General features: G+C 41.4%; 1 protein-coding gene across 1 annotated transcript in view; it reads right to left on the reverse strand.

Moving 5' to 3' along the window:
* The window catches only part of COL4A6 (collagen type IV alpha 6 chain), a 438,122-nt gene that overhangs the window by 88,988 nt on the left and 332,159 nt on the right, over window positions 1–16,975 (reverse strand). Inside the window, exons 4-6 of the mRNA XM_036271343.1 lie at window positions 11,456–11,590; window positions 10,223–10,267; window positions 4,329–4,445 (exon numbers count right to left, since the gene is read on the reverse strand). Coding sequence (XP_036127236.1) covers window positions 4,329–4,445; window positions 10,223–10,267; window positions 11,456–11,590 — 297 coding nt within the window. The remainder of the gene's footprint in view (window positions 1–4,328; window positions 4,446–10,222; window positions 10,268–11,455; window positions 11,591–16,975) is intronic.

Genomic DNA, 16,975 nt, shown 5'->3' on the forward strand with positions numbered 1-16,975 from the left:
GCATAAATGTTTAGTAAGGTATATTTTCTTGTTGGTTTGCTTCCTTTATCATTATGTAGTATCCTTATTTGTCTCTTACCATGGTTTTTGTTTAAAATCTATTTTTTCAGGTATAATTATTGCTACCCCATCTTTATTTTTTCTTTCCATTTGCATGAAATGTCAACATCCATCCCTTTATTTTACTCTGTATCTTTCATTCTGAGGTGGGTCTCTTGAAGACTGCATATACATGGCTCTTGTTTTCTTATCCATTCAGCTACCCTATAGCTTTTTAAAATCAAATTTATTGGCACATGTAAGCCATTTACATTTAAAGTGATTGTTGATAGGTATGTATTTATTGCCAAATTACTTTTAACTATGTTCTTATGTATTTTTAAAATTATGTTTCTTCTTCTCCTTCCTCTTAAAATAAACCCTTTAACATTTTTGCAATACTGGCTTGGTGGTAAGAAAATTTCTTAAGTTTCTTCTTCCTTTTTTTGCTATGGGAAGCTCTTTATTTCTTCTTCAATTTGAAATGATAGCCTTGTTAGGTAAATTAGTCTTGGGTGCAGGTCTTTGCTTTTTACCACTTTGAATATTCCATGCCAATCCCTCCTGGCTTGAAATGTTTCTGTTGAGAAATCAGCTGACAGTCTTATGGAAGCCCCTATGTTGGTAAGAGTCTCTCTTTTCTTTAACTTTTGCCATTTTAATTATGATGTGTCTTGGTGTGGCCTCTTTGGGTCCATCTTGTTTCAGACTCTCTGCACTTCCTGGGTTTGTTTTTTTTTCTCTCTTTATTGGGTTAGGAAAGTTTTCAGTCATTATTTCTTTAAATAGGTTCTCAGTCCCTTGCTCTCTCTCTTCTCCTTCTTGTACCCTTATGACTTGGATGTTGTTATGCTTCATGTTGTCCCGAAGGTCCTTTAATTATCCTCACTAAATTGTTTTTTTTCTTTTTGTTTCTCGATTGGTTGTTTATTTCTACCTTGTCTTCAAAATTGCTGATGTGATCCTCTGCTTCATTAGCCTACTATTTATTCCTTCCAGTGTATTATTTATTTCAGATGCAGCATTATTTATTTCTGACTGCTCTTTTTTATAGTTTCTATGTTCTTTTCAATTTTTTTTTTCTTTATTAATTTTAGAGAGAGAGGAAGGGAGGGCAAAAGAAATAGAAACAGTGATGAGAGAGAACATCGATTGGCTACCTCCTACATGCCTCTCACTGGGGATTGGGCACACAACCTGGGTATGTACCCTGACCGCGAATTGAACTGGTGACTTCTTGGTGCATGGGTCAATGTTCCACCACTGAACCATGCCAGCTGAGCTCTATGTCTTTTTTAATGTTGTTGGGTATCCTTATAATCATTACTCTGCTCTTTATGTCTGCTTACTTCCATTTCATCTAGCTCTTCTTCTGGAAAATTATCTTATTCTTCCATTTGGGACCTGTTTCGTTGACTCTCCCTTTTGGCTGCCTCTTTGTGTTTTTTTGTTTTTTTTTTTTCTATATATTAGGTAGATCTGCTATGACTCCCAGTCTTGGTGGGGTGGCTTTATGTTGGTGACCTGTGGGACCCAGTGGCACAGTCTCCCTGAGACTGTGTGTGATCAGGTATGATCTGGGTTCTCTAAGAATGTCTCTTGTGTGTTTTATGTGGGCCTACTGCTATATTCAAGTATTGACTGCTATTGGCCCATTGATTTATGGGATTGACCCTCAGGCTTTCTGACAATGAGGCTAAATCCCCTACATAGCAGGCATGCTTCTGTGCAGATACTGATCACATGAAGAGGAATTCACCTCAGCATGGTTTGGTGCCTGCCACGATCTCTCTGTCAGTATGCTGCTTGTGAAACCTACTGTACCTTGCTCTGTTATTGTCTGAAGCTGGCAACTGGGTGTATTGGTTCTGGGCCTCTTCAATGGAACTCTGATGTAGGCCATTATCAGACACTGTTTGTGACTGGCCTTAGGTAATCTGTTTATAGCTATCAACGATCCACAGCTTGTGGCTCCTCTGCAGGGCCTAGGTGCATGTGGAAAGGACCAAGCTGTGTGCACCAAGGTCTGCTCTTATTAGCACTGGGCCCAGAGGAAGGTCAGAAGAAGTCACAAAGCACCCAGAGAACTGCCTCTGCCTATAGGCTGTCTGGCTTAGTCATTTTAAGAGCCACTACCTTCACTTTTCAGCAGGGCATATGCTCCAGAGAGTGAAGCGAGAGGCATTCCAATGAAGGGGGCTATTAATTTCCCCCATACTGATGTTGCATGGAGGGGAATGTTCTGCCCAAGAAAGATAGCTTCTGCAGTATGGGGGAATGACTCAGTACAGGGATCCTGACATCTGGCGTCTCAGCTCTCTCCCCAGAGCCACGAACTCCAAGCTTTCTTCCCACAGCTCTAGTCTATTCTGCCCACCCTCCACCAGAGCCCAGGGTGAGTGGCTGTGAATGAAATTTTGTATGTTGGTCATTTAAAAGGGTGACTGCCCATCAGTAGATGAGTGGCTTAAAAAGCTATGGTACATGTACTCAATGGAATACTATGCAGCTGCAAGAAAGAAAGATCTCTTATCCTTTGAGATGGCATGGAAGGACCTGGAGAGTATTATGCTAAGCGAAACAAGCCAAGCAGAGAAAGACAAGTATCACATAATCTCACTTATTTGTGGAATATAATGAACTAAACAAACTGCTGAAAAAAATTAACCCAGAGACATGGAGGTAGGGTACAGACTGATAAGCCTCAGAGGAGGGGGTTTTGTGGGGGAAGAGATAAACCACAAAATTTACATGTATATGTGCATGACCAATGAACATAGACAACAAAGCTGGGGATGGGGTCGGGGGGGGAGGGGAGGAGGGTGTCAATGGGGGAAAAATGAGAAATATCTGTAACAAAAACAAGTTAATAAACAAAAAATTTAAAAAATAATAATAAAAAATTAAAAGGGTACCTGCATTCCCAGCCATCTCTCTCTGGCAGAGAGAAACCCCACTGCTTTTCACAGCCAGATGTTATATGGGCACCTTTCCTAGTTCTGGTGCTGTGGGCCGGGGAGCCAGACTTCACTGTTCTCAGAGGGGCACCACCTCAGCTCATATATCCTTCTGGAATTTCAGCTGTTGTCCCTGAGTACCTGGCCAGCTGCCTTGCCCCTCTGCAACTCCTACCAGTCTTGATGTGGTTTCCTCTGTAAGTCCTTGGTTATAAGGTTTCTCTCCAGCTAGTCTTCAGTTGGTTACTCAGGATGATTTTTCTATACTTTAGTTTAGTAATTTCTATTTGGTTCTGGCAGGGCGTGAGTGTAGCTTCCACCTACTTCTCTGCCATCTTGGATCTTTCTGTATGTCTCACTCTCTGAGATACATACCCACACCCATAACTTGGTGACTGAAGATGATGATTCTGATCTTTCAGTAAAATGCCAGTCAATTAATTCAGCCTTGGATCTATCTAATAGTATGATTTATAACTTAATGCATCACATTAGTATCCTTATTAGCTTAGATTATTTTAAGTGCAGTTGAGAATGGCCTTGAAATGTGTTATTTTCTCTTTCCAGAGAAAAAAGCAGCCTTACAAGGGCATGGTATATTATTAGAAATCCCTTAGATTCTAATATTTGGTCCCTGTATGGATAAATGGAATTAAATAAAAGTGGTGACACCAGGATCCAACAAACGCTTTTTCAATCCCAGAACCAAAGGTTATGATATGCAGTGAGAAGGGGGTAGGGAACAAACTATGTCAGTATAGTGTAGGATTTCTCAACTATTTCTCACTGTTGATACTTTGGAACAGATTATTCCTTGATGTTTGAGAGGGAGGTTGTCCTGTGCCAGTAGCACACCTTCAGTTTGTGATAACCAAAAATGTCAATAATAACTGTCAAATGTGTCCTAAGGGGACCAAGATCACCCCTGGTTAAGAATCGCTGATATACACCAAGCTTGCCAAGCCCTTTGGGCCATTATTAGTGCTTCTGTGATCCCATATAAGCCTTCCAAATATTATCTTATGTGTGAACATATCAAATAGCCTACATGTGTACTTTCCTCTTAAATTTACTAGTCTTTTCACAATGTTGCGAACTCTTAAGATATTTAAAAATAACCCTAAGTAGTGCAACATGTGTACACCCTTCTGCAACTGCTATTATTCTTTAGACTTTTAATGTTGTGGTGCTGCCAGCACAGACTCCTGAATTAGACAAGGGACTATAGTGGTTGCCCATGAATGCTTAATGAGTTCTCCAGAGAGGAGAACAAGGACACACTTGGAGGGAATCAAAGCCATTTGAAATAATGTTTAAGATCTGGAAGCATACAGGTGGTCCAAGAAACCCGGGATAGCCATCAGGGCCTGGAAATCCAATAGCTCCTTGAGTTCCATTACAGCCATCCATGCCAGGTGGGCCTCTGGGCCCTGGCTGTCCAGGGTGGCCCTGTTTAAAGAGAAAATAAAGGATCAAGTCAGGCATAGGACTCTCAGTTACTTTCTGATAAACCCCACAGTGAGAGAAGTCAAGCATGCTGCCAAACTCTGGATCTTTGTTCATTCACTTAGCGCTATCACCAACGGTGTCATAGTTTTCCTTTATATTCAGGTGTATGTTGTTGATGACAGTTCAATGTTAACCCTCCCAAAAGGACCAATGTTTTTTTTTTTTATCCTCATTGGAGGATATTTTTCCATTTTTTGTTCAGATAGAGTGGGAGGGAAAGAGAGGGAGAGAGAGAGAAAAACATCGACGTGAAAGGGACACATCAAGTGGCTGCCACCCGCATAACCCAACCAGGGTAAGGGACAAACTGCAACCGAGGTACATGCTCTTAGCAGGAACCGAACCCGGGTCTCTCCGGACCGCAGGCCAACGCTCTAACCACTGAGCCAAACCGGGCAGGGCAGGACCAATGTTTTAATAGGATCCAAACTGAAACCAAAGGGATCAAGCATGAAGAAATGAGACACACAAGGCATTGCAACTTCACCTTCTCTGGATACAAAAATATACTAAGTTGGGGCTTAGCTGTCTCGCAGTGGAACTGCTACCAATATGGAATCATGGCAGGCCTTAAGATTTCTCAGAACAGATTGGAACCTGGGAAAACTGGTAGGGCTTTCTGTATTGAAAGTTCTGTATGAGAAATGATGCTGAGTTTTGGTCAACAGAACAGAAGGAGTTTCCACAGCTGCACCTCTCCTGAAAGCAGTTTGGTCAAAAATAAGCATGTCCTGGAAAAGCTACACTTTCAATCCTTTTTCGTCATTATCACATGTTATGCTATTGCTTCAGCTAGGGAATTGTATCTTCCCCTCTTCTCCATACTCACTACTGAGGCAGTTGTTTTACTGGGGTATTAGTAATCGTTTACATAGAGTTGGTATTAATTCAGCAATTTTCTAGAGTTGAGCTTTCTTGGTGCATAGAGTCTACTTTTTCTGTAGACAATATCTCTTTCTCTACCTATCAAAAGCAGTTTGGGGTGTTGGGTATGCAGCAAAGAGATGGCATGAAAGACCAGAAAACTAGATGGGTCAATAAAAGGTAGACTCCCACATATATATATATATTTAATGATTTGAGGGAAATATGTCATGTGTTCAAAAGTCAACTTTTCGAATTATTATAGGGAACAAACTTTTATCAAAATCTTATAGAGAAAACGCTCCATAGAATTGTTTTATTTTCATTGTCATTAAGTTGTAGGAGATAGTGTGTTAATATAAAAGTATGAGTCTACACTGCTAGACTCAGAATGCTAAATCTAGAGGAGTGGTCAGTAAACATCCTTTCAATAAACTTGCTCAATCTGTGCCTTCCAGACTCAGGTGACGATTTTTACTTTTGCCACATTTGCAGACTCAGGTGATGATTTTTTTTTTTAAACCTCATCCGAGGACATTTTTCCATTTTTTGTACAGACAGAGTGGGAGGGAGAGAGAGGAAGAGAGAGAGAGGGAAACATCGATGTGAAAGGGACACATCGAGTGGCTGCCACCCACACGACCAACCAGGGCTGGGGACAAACTGCAACCGAGGTACATGCCCTTAGCGGGAACCGAACCCGGGTGTCTCCGGACCGCAGGCAGACGCTATAACCGCTGAGCCAAACTGGCCAGGGCCAGGTGATGATTTTTTACTGGGGAAAATGAGATAGTTTATTACAGTCATCAACATTTTATTACCAAATGAGATGGCTCTTCTTGTTTGCCTTGAAGATCTATACTGTATCTTCCCTGATCAGTGCTTTGGAAAGCTGACCTTTATGGAAAGCACTGTGTAAATTCCTTTTTTCTTTGACTCCTAGTTGTATTCGGACACAAGTATATACAGGCAGGAGATCAAAGAGCAGGAGGAGAAAGAGCATAGGCTATTTGTTTCCCTTATGCCCTCCTTCCTTGGCTATATCTCTGGCAATGGCTACATTTCTCTCTAGTTTTAGCTACTGTTGGGCAACCATTATTCCACGGCTCCAGGTCTTATAGGATTTTAGTATTACCATTTATTCTTTCCCTTTTGGGCACAGGGGTGGTAACAGCTTTGTTAGTTGCTTCACAATCCATTATTGTTTCTATTAATCCTGACTACATCCTTTAAATATACCCTTCACTCAACACTTCTGTTAACCTTTTCAAGTGTAGTACATATTTCTTCCTCAGGTCCTGATCACTGCTTTAAAATGTCCCAGCTAAGCTAATCAGTCAGTTGAGTAACAGGGATGAGTTAAGGCAAGACAACAGGCTGACTCAGTATTAGGAATCTTTCTTAGTCCTGGGGCCTTGGTTCTGTTTGACACTAGATCGTTTGCTTGGATTCTTACCCGTTAGTATCCTCAGTTTTTTCTTGGGCCACAGTCCTTCTGTAGTTTTCTTGCCTGAATTCCTGATACCTCCTTTGTGCAGGATTCCAGGGACATCTGTTCGTTCATTCCTACCTTAGCTAAATTCTCTGGGATTAATCTCTGACCTCTGAAAGTCCTGTCAGCCCTCTCCTAGCCAGCTGACACCATGGGATAGTGGATAAAGCATGTTTAAGCCAGTCCGACTTGTGCTCTAATCCCAGCAAGGATGAGCCACCAGGCTGAGTTCTGTCTCCTCTCAGCTCTCAGTACCATAGTATTTCTGGCACATAGCCCTTCCTGGTTATTGCTAATGATTTTTCATATGTGTGTGCCAGATCTTCAAGAAGATGTAGCTTTTTAAGGGATAAAACTATGGTTCTATATAACCATAACTGTCTGAACATATATAATAGGAGGACCTGCTGTATTCTAGAAAAGCAGTGTTCCTCATAAGCCATATTTGAAAGGAATAGTTGCTATTTGGTGAGTGGTATGTTCATTTACACATCTCTAGGCATAAAAATGTTTAAGGTTGACTCCATGAGAAAAGCTAAACATAAATTGCAAAGGGTACCTTGAAAACTTCTTCTGTAAAGGTATCTGAACTAAAAACATTTGATAAACATACACTTCTTGTGGATGCCAACAACCCCAAATCACAGCTGTGTTATCAGTAAAAGCCACAGCCCCACTACCACTAGTCTATGTTGTTTTAATGTTGAATATCTTGATGAATGCTTGTTTGTTCACTCCTTCCGCTAGTTGCTGTGTCCCTTAGTGCACATAATTGGATGATCATAAAACCACTACTTACTCATTCCTGTCGAAATTGTCTACATGATAGCAAAACTGGAGTTTTGGGAACAAAATCAGTAGCACATACGTTAGCGATCAGCCAATATTAGGAGGGATATCAGATCTGTGTAGTGATTCAATTTAGTAAGATGTGTTGGGGAAGCTGTTGACTTCAGTCAAATTGCTTAGTAAGTGCCACAGAAAGTTGAGAAAAATAGTCTGATTATGCAAAGGGTGTCTGTTGTATTCTTCTGTCCGAGGAAGTCTCATCAATCTGACAACTATTGCTTATATAGGTTCTGGAGGTTGGAGTCAGTCCCTAAAATATTTCTAGAATTCCTAGTATATGCTGAATTCCACCCAGGGGTCTCTGAAGCCTCAGAGAAGAGCAAAAGACATGCTTTGTGTTTTCAAGGAGCTAGATAAGACTATCACACAAAACAATCAATAAATACCATAAGCCACATGTAATAAGGAGCTAGGGGATGTGGGAAAAATATCAAGGACTTCTGGAAAATTACAGATAAAAGGAAGAAGTAAGCAGTAAACAGAAGGTGCTCAATAAATGTATTGTTAATAGCTGGAAGAGAGAGGAGGAACAAAGGAGAATAATTTCATGGAGTAAGTGATGCTTGGAGCCTCTTGTTAAAGCAATTGAAAGTCAAAAGTAAAGATATACAGCCTGTGGTCAAGGGAAGGACCAGTGAAAGTCCGAGGGAGTGGGGGCTTCCACCAGGAGCAGCACACTTATTTGGAGGAATATGGATACCTACAACTTTCTCCCAAGCAATGAGCTCCAAACAGAAGTGATAAATTCCTGCAAGCTCCAGTGCTCTCTAAGTTATGAGTTGGAGGCAGAAGCGTCCAGCTGGACTCTGGGGTGAGTTCCAGCTCAGAAGTGGAATCAGCCTCTGCATCACAGAATTTACTTCCTTCCAGCCCCCATTAAAAAGAGACTACAGAAGGAAGAAGATATTAGCACTGAAAGCTCTAAATCCCCACACTCATCTCTGGTGAAGCCAGCTCCAGAGGATAAATGGAAGAGGTAGCCTCCATTTTGCTAGTTTCCCTTACCCACTGGCTCCTAAAAGATATACATTCTGAGTGGAGACTGCATAAAGTAGCCATCGGAACACAGCCACAAGACAATTCCAGGAAGCATTACAAAATAATGGCTGACCCCAACACTGGCCCATTTCTGGGCATTTTGCAGAGCCTGCACTTAAATAAAATGTAAAAATCTGATGGCTGATTTGTTGATACATGTAACAAATACAAGTTAAATGAGCCTTCTAGTCTCCAAATCCACAAAGGTACACTAGATCTGGAGAGAAAGCAGATCTAATTATTACATCTTTGAGGGCAGATCCATATATATATTTTTTCTGTATCCCCATAGTAGATTGCTAGCACATATAGCAGGTGTTCAAGAAATAGCTATAGATCGGCACAGAAATTTGAATCCCCTTCCCTGATACTAGATGATTATGTAGTATCACGCAAGAAGCTGTTATGTTTAGAGCTTCCACACAAGACTTGGTTCTTTTCTTAAATAAGGTTGAAAACCATTGCTATAGACAAATAGCCAAGGCTAATGTTTAAATACATGGAGACATGCCAAAGGACATAACTAAAATGTGATAGCAGAAAGTTCCAAATATTATATTTTAATGGTTGGCAAATGTTATCATATGATCTCCAGTGGTGAGATAAGTAGGGATATGAGGTGAAAATGGAGAAACTAAGAGAATAGGTTGGATGGAATGGGAGAAGAAAATGTCTGCAAGCTCCAAACTCCCCACTTATATCCAGCAAAGCCAGGTGCTCAGGATGAATGAAAGAGGCTGCCTCCAAGTCATCTTTGAAGTAGTCATTTTATAAAAACCAATGGGAAATTCACTCTGAAATGAGATGAACCTGAAGAGAATAAATTACTCGAATGAAATGTATCAAGATATTTTTCTACCTAATTTCATGTACTTTCTTAAATTTCTTGTAATGAGTATGTATGTTCTCTAATGTGGCACTGACTCCACATTTTAGAGCCAGTCTCTCATCCCCAATTAAATCTCCCCTCAACCCACAAGACCTATCTCATTTTGACTAAGATATTGGTGGTTTCTTATGCTTGCACATGTCTCTGCATCTCCAACCATCTGATTTGGTGCTGCCTGTAAGTGAATCCTAAGGAAACTGTGCAACCACTTCCCTTCAAACCTTAACATGCACATCTCAACACTTGATCCTGAGCATGTTTGCATGAGACAAGATGTTGCTGCCTGGCTGGTGTGGCTCAGTGGTTGAGCATCGACCCATGCACCAAGAGGTCACTGGTTCGATTCCTGGTCAGGGCACATGCCCGGGTTGTGGGCCAAATCCCCAGTGGGGGGCATACAGGAGGTGGTCAACTGATGTTCTCTCTCATCAGTGTTTCTATCTCTCTCTATCTCTTTCTTCCTCTCTCTCTCCAAAATAATAAAGAAAAAAATAAAAAGACAAGATGTTGCTAAGGCCAAAGTTCTTGAGCTATGAGGCAGAACCTAGAGGTGTTATTTTAAAATGTCTCTGCGGACACACTCACCGGAATCCCATTGATGCCAAGAAAGCCAGGAACTCCCTTGGGACCCTAAAACAAAGGAGGGAGAGGAATTTGATATAATCCAGTTGATCTCCATGTGATCCAGTGAGTTTGTTCATGTGATTTATGACCTAAGTTGTTAAGAATCATTTTGTACCTCCTCTTCCACATTGGATCACCTTGCTCCCTGCTCCAGTTTGAAGTAATCACTTGCTACTGCGTAAGGTCTTGGATACGTTTACATTATGAGACCAGTTCTTGTCTTAGGCAATGTGGTGTAAGTTCTAAACTTAATGTTCAATATTATATGGTGCCTTGATATCTGGGCAAACCAGGAGGGCCTCAAATGACCTAACCACAAGTCTGCCTCTTCACTCTACTCCTGTAGATAAGATCTCCTAGGCAAATGGCCCACCTAACCAAACAGACCAGATGAAGTTCCTGCTTATCCATGAGTACTGGGTTTTTAGTTCTCTGCTGGTCCACTGAATTATTCAAACAAGCCAATTACATTCTCTTTCAGGAATCAAGAGGCACCTCACCTCCCTGACTCTACAAAATCTGCCTCCCATAGCCACTTCTGGTTTATTCTGATTTTGAGGGCAACCCATATGTGGCCCTGCATAGTGTGTAGTCTAGTTCTCCGTCTGTGCTGGGAGTATATGTGACTAATTAACGTGTTGTCCATCTCTTCTATTCAATGTCAGGTGTCATATCTCTGGCCATCCTCATTACCCTTGGGTGGGAATCCCTTCCTCACTAGTGGGGTGAAGAGGTGGTGACTAAAATCAGCAGGGGACATAAACTGAGTGCTAAACTCAAGTCAGTCAGCCACCATGACATGACCAACCTCTTTTCTTGTATCTTTTCTCTTATACTTGTGGCTCAGATTGCTTCCAAGTATTCTTAGCTCTTGCTTCCCAGTTACCTTGACTCTGCTGACCAGATGATTAGACTTCTGACTCAAAACTACATGACTTCACACCACAGTGAGTCTACTTGTCTAGCAAGTAGCTAATAATGCACTTTATGGTTTGCTTGCAATGGGAGTCTCTCCAGAAATGGGCTGATGCATTAATAGCACACCACCCAGCCTGTCTCTTATTAAAATATGTAGCCCAACACCACAGTATTCAGGAGTAGTGCTATTTCCACAATAGAACCGAGATTTAGAACCTTTCACCTTCATACTTGTGACCCATGAGTCAAAGGAAAATCAAGCTTTGGTGCTCTTACCTTATCTCCTTTTGGTCCGTATGTTCCCAGAAGGCCTGGGGAGCCACGTTCTCCTTTGAACCCTGATAAACCACTAGGGCCAGCAAATCCTGGAGGACCTGTTGGACCTTGAATTCCAATTAGTCCTGGTCGCCCCTAAGATGGATAGAAGTAGAATTAGTTAACAGAGGACTTAACATCAACAGTTCCCATTTTCCCATGCACAAAGAACGCTGTCATCACTTCATTAAATAACTTTGACTTAGAGATCTGGGAAGCATGCCAAAGTTCCAGACACTGATCTGAAAAGGCTATTTTAGGGGCTTCTAAAGTTATTTGAATAGAACGTGTTTTATAAGCACATTTAATAAGATTCATGTGCACCAAGATGCTTCAACTTTGTACTTCTTATGAGATTAGTTATTTAGGCTGGATAATATTGTCCTCCTCATAGTTAATGCCAGGTGATCCATCAGATTGTCAAAATAGTAAAAGAAAAGAATGCTGGAGAACATCATGACATTTTATAACTCATGTCCAAATGGCCAACCACATGCTTGCTGTGAAGTCCATAAATGGCTGTGCCTAAAGAACACTTTCCAGAGAGAGAAGAACCCAGAAGCCCATGGGCTGACCAATATGTCAGAACTGACTTTTTTGATTGACCTTAGGACTCCATCACTGAAACTGGAAACAGATGCTCACAGAGAGTATACACACACACACACACACACACACACACACACACGCTCACACGTGCACACGAATAGTTTATTTGCTCCTTCCCTGTCTCTCTCTCCTTTCGTTTCCTCCCACCAACTGCACAGTTTAGAAGGTGTACAATCCAAGGAGCCCGAGAATATACATTAAGTATCAATTATGATAGCAAGAAGAAGCAGCCTGGTTATAAAGTATCTGTAGCAATGAAGATTTTGAATTCCCTGGTTATAAAGTATCTGTCTGTAGCAGTGAAGTCTGAGAGCTCAGGCTGACATTTTAAAGCTAACTGAGACAGTTAATTAACTCCAGTGGGTGCCACACAGGTGGGCTAGTCTATCATTTAGAACAAATGCCAGCAGGGACTGAATTTTCTTGGCAGAAAAATGAAAACCATTAGTAATGTTCATTACCTTTCAGAGAACACAACACCATATCAGTTAGAAAGCCTATTTTCATAAATGTTTCCCATCTCCACCTTTCTGCCCCTTTACTGGCTACCTGCAATTTCCTACAGGTCTGTGAAAAGCTTTTAGAAAAACCCATTAAACATGCCCTTTAATATTCACCTTCAAGTTTTACTTTCTCAAAAGGCTGAAAACAGGATAGATGCTTTGTGTGGTAGCTAGTCATGTACTGAAGACGCAAATGACCACCAGCTGTATAGGGCTTTTGGAGTACAATTTCCAGTATGAATTAGGCCCATGAAGACCTAAGACTCTTGTAAAAAAGTAAAAAATGTTCTTCCCAAGGAGATGCAATTCCCTAACACCCAACTTGCATGCAGCCTACAAAGGATGCTAGGCTACAGACTGTTTAATGGGTTTATTTCTGGGAATGATGAGGTGGGAGTTGAGCTTTCACTTTTTATGCTCTTACATTCCGCTATTGAAATTTTATTTACAATGATTCTGTTAATGACTCTTGTGAATTTTTACACACACACATATCTATCGATCTATATGAAACTAAAAAGAAAAAGAACAATACATTAAAAAAGTAGTGTGGGGGTGCTGTTGAGAATTAATGAAGAAGTCTAAATTATGGGCCTAGCTGTCAAGACTAATGTACTCAAAACTACAGCAAACAGTACAAATATGAAACAGAGCATAAATAGTATAAAACAAAGGAAGGGTTGGCATTGGAGTTTTTAGAACGCTTACATTCTGTCCATGACTTAGTGGGTAGGGGGAGTCATGAGCCACACTGGAAAGGCTGAGTGGACCCCAACTAAAGTGGTCCTGGAAATCAAGTTAGGAAATTTGATGAATATATGTGGTAGAAAGTAGAGAATGCTTAGAAGATTGGGAACAGGGAAGGATGAGAGGAAGGCAGTGTGTTTCAGGGCTGAAACTGATTAGCAAACATTCAGGAGAACAAGTGTGTATCAACATGAGGCCAGGGCAACCCGCCTGAGGCTGGAACAAGGGAGACAGATAAAAACCATTTGTTGGGGGAAGAGGGGACTATTTGGTGGGAGGACGGGGGTGTGTGACAAAGACAGGCTTACCAAAGCCATGTTATTATTAGGACAGAGGATGCAGTCAGGGCACAGAATGTTTGACCCAAGTCAGAGCCCTGCTCAAAGCTTTCCTGCATCAAGCAGGAGAGGTAGAGACCATGATAAACCATTAAACAGCTACTGAGAGAGCAGATTGTGGTGTGGCCCAATTCCCGTCTTGCTCATATAACTAGAGCCTGAGCAGTGCCTGGCATGGGCACATGGGCTGGCACACTCCACCTCTGGTCTCTTGCCTTTGTGAGCACATGTTCAGCAAGAGTAAGCAAGGGGACATAGGAGTGAGGCAGTTCCAGGGCTGGACTTAACAGGAAATCTGATTCCATCTAGAAAAGGCAGGGTTCCATGGCCCATTCCCTTTCTCTTGGCTGGGTGGGCATGCTGAATCTGCCACAGTTGCAAAGCTGACTCCTTAGTTACAGTCAGATAGCTTAAAGTGAGTCTCTTAAATAACTCATGGATACTTAGAATTCTAATTCTTTTTCCAAAAGGCATTTAAATGGCATCCCTCAAAAGAATGTGTACTTCTGCCCTGTCCCAGCTAAAAATCTCTAAGACTAACCAAAGGGCCAGAAGCAGGGCCTCTGGGATGTCTTGAGGCCTCTGGGGCACTGCTCAGAACTGCCTCCTCAGCGTGGTTTCAGGCCCTTCTGGAGCTTCAGTCATAAGATATGAGACAAGGAGCCTTCCCATCCACTGAGGTCCTTTCATTCAGTGGTATAGAGCACTGCAAACAATTAAAGATGGCAAAAAAAAAAAAAAAAAGAAGAGGCATTTTTTTGGTGGGTTGCTCTGTCAGCCATCTCTAGATATGAATATTCTGTGCTTATAGATATATGACCATTTTCCCTTGTCTCCAATGCACAGGGTTTCTGTCGTAGTATCTAGCTGAAGCTTAATACTAAATCAGTGATGAACTGCTTTTTTGGGGTTTTCCTACGAAGAAGCGATTGGTGTCACTTTTCATAAGAGCCAGTAGAGGTCAGTGTGAGAACATAGTGGCTACAGATAATGAGGTGGTGGGTGGGCCTCACTACACAGAAAAAGAAATCAAACCAGTGTCACAAAAGTCACAGAATATTCCATCAGGAAGGGCCCTTAGAGACAATCCTATCCAACCTCTATTTTATAAGTGGGGGGAAAAAGAAGCCAAGAAAAGAGAAATTACTTGTTTTGGTCATGTAGCTACTGAGGAACAGTGTGGGGCTCTAACCACACCGCCTCTGCCAGCGTGTGGCTCTTTTTCTGTTTGTCAGTGGCAGATGTCCTAGGGGGTCCTTGAGGCTGGCCCCCTCAACCTAGGGCCTGCCTCTGGGACTGTCCCCATCAGTAGGCTGCAGCAGACAGATGCTCACACATAATTTCTCTCTTCCTAACTCTGATCATTTCACAGAAACAATCTGAAACACCATCACAGTTTGGACTGCTAGCAGAATTTCAATGGGCTTGGACCAATGCCCTACACTGATACATGTCATTTATTTTGGCAAACAGACCCACAGAGAGCAGAAGGGATACCTCCAATTCTTTCCAACAAGCTTTCCTGCCTTTCATCTGCTCAGGATTTTACATATGCACATCAGGGTCTAATTCTCAAGAGAATGAGCTGGCACTTGTGTCTAAGGCCAGAAAATACAGGTTCACAACTGTAGCTCAGGCTGGCTGCCTTCTGATCACTACACTGGGTTGGGGTCAGTAAACATTTTAAGTGGTGTCAGACCACATACACCCACAGCCCAGCCCCAAATAACTGGGGTAACAGACCTAGAAATGGGTCTACATATAAACTAGTACATATATGCAGAAATAGCATATTACTCCAGTCTGAGGAACAGGGTAGACCCAAAGACGTGGAAGTAGGGTACAGACTAACAATTCTCAGAAGAGGGGGTGGGGGGGGGAGGGAAGAGATAAACCACAGAACTTATATGCATGTATGCATAACCAATGGACATGGACAACTAAGCCGGGACGGGGTGGGGGAATAGGGAGGAGGGTGTCAATGGGGAAAAAAGGAGAAACATCTGTAACAAAAATAAATTAATAAAAAAAAAGAAATAGCATATAAGAATCTGAAAAGCACATGCCTCAAACTAGGTAGGGCTGTGAAACTTACAGGGGGCTGACTTTCCATTATGAGGTCCCTTCCTGCCTTTTTATCCCTACCTCAAGTTTCCAGTGTTTTTCTCCTATATATTTAAAATGTGTTCCTAAGGAAGGATTTGAAACTCATTCCCACTGAGGCATAAATGACTGACAACTTAGAGCTTTACTTCTCCCTAAAGCAGTGGTTCTCAACCTTCCTAATGCTGCAACCCTTTAATGCAGTTCCTCATGTTGTGGTGACCCCCAACCATAAAATTATTTTCATTGCTACTTCATAACTGTAATTTTGCTACTATTATGAATTGTAATGTAAATATCTGATATACAGGATGTATTTTCATTGTTACAAATTGAACAGAATTAAAGCATAGTGATTAATCACAAAAACAATATGTAATTATATTGTGAAATATTTATTTCTACTTACAAATAAATGAAATTTTGTCTTGAAGCATGGTGTAGCATGGGTAACAGTCTTACTATAACAACAATAAACGACATTGCTACATTTTGCAACAGTATGCATAAAAAGCCAACGTCAGTGCAAAGGTTGAGGCTGCTTCTTTCACCAGATCAGAAATTCTCGAGGCAGTCTTTGCAAGAGCACACTGAAGGTCATCTTCCACAACAAGTCTACTTCTGTATTTAGACTTGATAACCAACAAGCTGGAAAACCCTGTTTCACAAGGATATGTTGTTGGAAATGGAAGAAGAAGGTGCAACAGAGTCTCAGACAGAACAGGATATGACTGCAAACACTTGATCCAGAATTTTGTAACTGGCGTAGAGAAATCAGTTCTCGCTGCATCGTTGTTAATTAGTTCAATGAACTCCTCTTGTTCTGTCTTAGGAACATCTTCAACTTTGGCTGTGAATGGGCTTCTGGTAAGTACAAATGGGGTGTCATGTAGATTTAGAAAGTACAATGAAATTTTGTCTGCACGCATGTGCAAGTGTTCTTTCACAGAAATTATCACCGTAATCTTTTTGTCTGGTTCAATGTCAGGTTCCTCAAAGAAAGCAGATAAGATAGGCAACATGTAAATTTTATTTTCATCCAATGTTTTTTTTTGTTTTTTTTTTGCCAAAGCTGATGTTTCATTTGGAATGATTGGATATATTCAGACAAATCAAGGCATGTTGCATTTGGTCCTTGCAGTGATAAATTTAACTCATTCAAGATGGCAAAGATGTCAACC

This window comes from Molossus molossus, unplaced genomic scaffold (assembly GCF_014108415.1).
Source record: "Molossus molossus isolate mMolMol1 unplaced genomic scaffold, mMolMol1.p scaffold_m16_p_2, whole genome shotgun sequence".
NCBI lineage: Eukaryota > Metazoa > Chordata > Mammalia > Chiroptera > Molossidae > Molossus > Molossus molossus.